At 41.7% G+C, this 3,377-nt stretch overlaps 1 protein-coding gene across 1 annotated transcript in view; it reads right to left on the bottom strand.

Moving 5' to 3' along the window:
- Positions 1-2,674: 2,674 nt before the first annotated feature.
- Positions 2,675-3,377, bottom strand: part of LOC106524465 (butyrophilin subfamily 2 member A2) — a gene marked incomplete at its 5' end in the record, with an annotated part of 11,847 nt that continues 11,144 nt past the window's right edge. Inside the window, 1 exon segment of the mRNA XM_014018274.1 lies at positions 2,675-3,344. Coding sequence (XP_013873728.1) covers positions 2,826-3,344 — 519 coding nt within the window.

Here is a 3,377-nt window from a genome sequence, read left to right as displayed (position 1 = left end):
ATTATTAGCCATGCTAACGTAAACGCTGGCTTTGGAGGGCGGAGTTAATGTCAACATATTTTTGGAGGGTGTTACCAACAGAGCTCATTAACATAAACAGCTCTTCTGAACGGAAGTCAGAGCAGGCAGAACTAGAAAATGGGAAATTTTATTATCTGAGAATTATTTTGTGCATTAAATTGAATGAACATGGTCTGGATAGCCCACAGACATACCACAAAAATTTCTAGGACTCATAATTGGTCTCCTTTAAACTCCTCCACTTGGGGCAGGACCTCCTCCCTGACCCTGAGGTGGCACGCTACCGTTTTCTGGCTCAAGACCATGGTCTCGGATTTGGAGGCACTGATCCTCATCTCGGCTGCTTCACACTCGGCTGTGAACCGCTCCAGTGAGAGCTGGAGATCACGATCTGATGAAGCCAATAGGACAACATCATCTGTGAAATGCAGAGATCCTAAGGTCACAAAAAAGGATCCCCTCAACACCTTGGCTGCATCTAGAAATTCGGTCCATAAAAGTTATAAACAGAATCAGTGACAAAGGGTAACCTTGGTGGAGTCCAACTCCCACCGGAAACAAGTCCGACTTACTACCGGCAATGCGGACCAAGCTCTGGCACCAGACATACAAGGACCTAACAGCCCGTGTCAATGGGCCTGGTACCCCATACTCCCTGAGTACTCCCCACAGGAGTCTCTGAGGGACACGGTCGAACGCCTTCCCCAAGACCACAAAACACATGTAGACTGGTTGAACTCCCATGCACCCTCCATGACCCTGCTGAGGGTGTAGAGCTGGTCCGCTGTTCCACGACCAGGACGAAAACCACATTTACAGCCTAATCAAACTATGATTAAAATGTGAAATAAAAAAATAATCTGGGATGTAGCAAGTCTTAAATTTCTGACATTCAGGATGTTCATTAAAAAGCATAATTAGGCATGATAACTGCATGCTATTCAAAGAAGATATGCCCCCCAACCAATAAATCCTAGATGAAGTTCAGATTTTGCGCTCCTCTTTCTGTTTGTTTGTGTTTGTTTGTTTATCTATATGCACCGCTTCTTTATGCTCGTGGACGTCAGCTCTCAAGCCTTTGGACGTGTCGCTTTGTTTAAGCCCAGTTCATGTGGAAATGTTCAGCGTTGTTCCAAACAGTTCTGCATTCGCTGTTTGTTGTCCACTGTTTTCATTAAAGCCCTCAGAGTTGCTTTGGAAAAAAAAAAGTTTGACCCCACAGCTATTCAGAAAGTGCAGATAAACATAAAAATGTAACAATAAWTATGTCTCTTTGGAGCAAACAAAACAGTACAGTAGATAGATGGTTGTGAAGCAGCAAGGATCATTCGAACCCTCGCTGAACTGTCACTGAGGTTGACTGGACTGTTCCAGCAGCCAGAGTAAACTTTGACGTCTAACACCTGACCATAACCACGACTCAGCACAGACAGAGCAAGCAGAAATTAAAACAGACAACCTGAACAAGACCATCACTTGGTTTACATATTTATCAGAATATGTACATTTTCCTTTCGAGCTTTAGCAACAGTGGCAATTTTAGACCTCATAAAGGAGAAATATCATGATTTTAAATCCTTTTTCACATTTAAATCATTCAGTTGGGGTCTATATTAAGTGGAACTGCAATGCTTTGGTCTGTACTTTATCAGCCCTTTTCCACTCCTTTTCTGAGGTGTGTCTCAGATCAACTCATTTTGATGCTGTTGCTTTAAGGCGCTTCAAGCCCCGCCCCTCTCCAGCTCCCAGACTGATTCATTTCAGTTTGATACAGAAACGTTTTAATTACAATTTMATTTAAAGATGTTAACAAGGGAAGACTTGTCCATCCAGCCTTACATGTTGAAGCCAAAGTCTGACCCAGAGCCAGAGGAGAAGGAAGACCAAACTGTAGTTGGGAAGTCTAATTTGACACAATAGTTCAGAAAACATCACAAAAAATAGAGAAAACTGAACGGCTTGAAAAATATGACCCAAACAGAATAAAAAGTTATCTAAGCAGCACCAGGAGAGAGTAAATTCAACTTTTCTGTACCTCTAGAGACTCAAATTACACAACAAAATGTATTTAGCAGCTAAAAAAATGTAATTTGCATGATATGTCTCCTTTAAGAGAATAGGCTCACAGCCGTGTTCAGGTAAAAACTAAGGGTAATGCAATTTTCAGATAAAGTTCATGCAGGTAAAGACTAGTGTTCACTGTTTTACCTTGAAAATACATTGATTTTAGGTTGTTTCATTAATATTATGACTGTAGTAAAATGGTCTTCAGATGACCAGGAAATGTATAGTTTTGAGTAGAGTTTTGTACTATTTTTAAATTTCCAGGTATGCTCCTGGACCCCCCTAGGACTGCTTCACYCCACAGCTGCTTGTTAACATTGGTATGTGTCTCTCATTATAATGTAAACCTCTGAGATTCAATATGTATTGGTTAACTGTTTTAACTGGACAAAATATGTCAATACAAAATTGACATACAATAGGCAGTGAGATTTAGAAAACTGCACCARTAAAAATCGTCCCTTGGCAACTAGCCTAAGGCAAGGGCCCCCTGCTTGGGGCTGACTTGTTTGACTTGTTAGAACTCGGAAAGATTTCCCAAAGCAGCTGTTTAATACTGAATCTAACCGGGCTGGGATTGATAATCTGGTGACATAAAAATGCAGATTTTATTAAAAATCACACTAAAAGACCAATTTTAAACCAACTTTGTGAAATTTGGTTCAAATTTGATGAGAGATCTCACACACGTTAACAAAAATKTCATCTCTAAATTGGTGGTCTGACCGTGGCTCGGGGTTTCACTCAATCAAACTCTGCGACTCTGCGTCTTCATCTTCAAGGACACTAAAACGGTTGGGCATGGAAAATCTAGGTGGAAATCTGACACTGTTGGAGCGAGAAGCAGAAAAACTGCAAGAACGGTGATGCTTAGTTCCTTCAGATGCAGCACCATTTGTCATAGGAGCAGACGTACTCTTGGGTTCTGGCTTCTTCTGGGGAACAGGTGTCGGGTTTTGTTTGGGGACGGCTGGTGTGGACTCTTTCACCTCTGGTTTGTTGTCAGGTTCTGGGTGGCTGCTTGTAGATGAGGTTGCTGGGTTCTGGGTGTTGCACTGGGGTAGCTGGTTACCTTGTTTGGACCCATTTAGTGAGGGTCTGGAGCCATGCATAGACTGGCCCCTCATTGGAGACAGAGTGTGTTTGCATTTGAGCTCCAGGTTTTTGATCTGCTGGTCTTTCTCCGAAAGACGTTTCTCCAGTTCTTTATTTTTTCCTTTCAGCAATTTAATTTTTTCAGCCGATCCAGCCAACAATTCTGACAAACATAAAAAATATAAAAAGAGTTTAAT

This window comes from Austrofundulus limnaeus, unplaced genomic scaffold, assembly GCF_001266775.1.
Source record: "Austrofundulus limnaeus strain Quisiro unplaced genomic scaffold, Austrofundulus_limnaeus-1.0 Scaffold188, whole genome shotgun sequence".
Taxonomy (NCBI): Eukaryota; Metazoa; Chordata; class Actinopteri; order Cyprinodontiformes; family Rivulidae; genus Austrofundulus; species Austrofundulus limnaeus.
The sequence above is the reverse complement of the archived record's forward strand: the minus strand, read 5'-3'. Positions and strand labels throughout refer to the sequence as shown.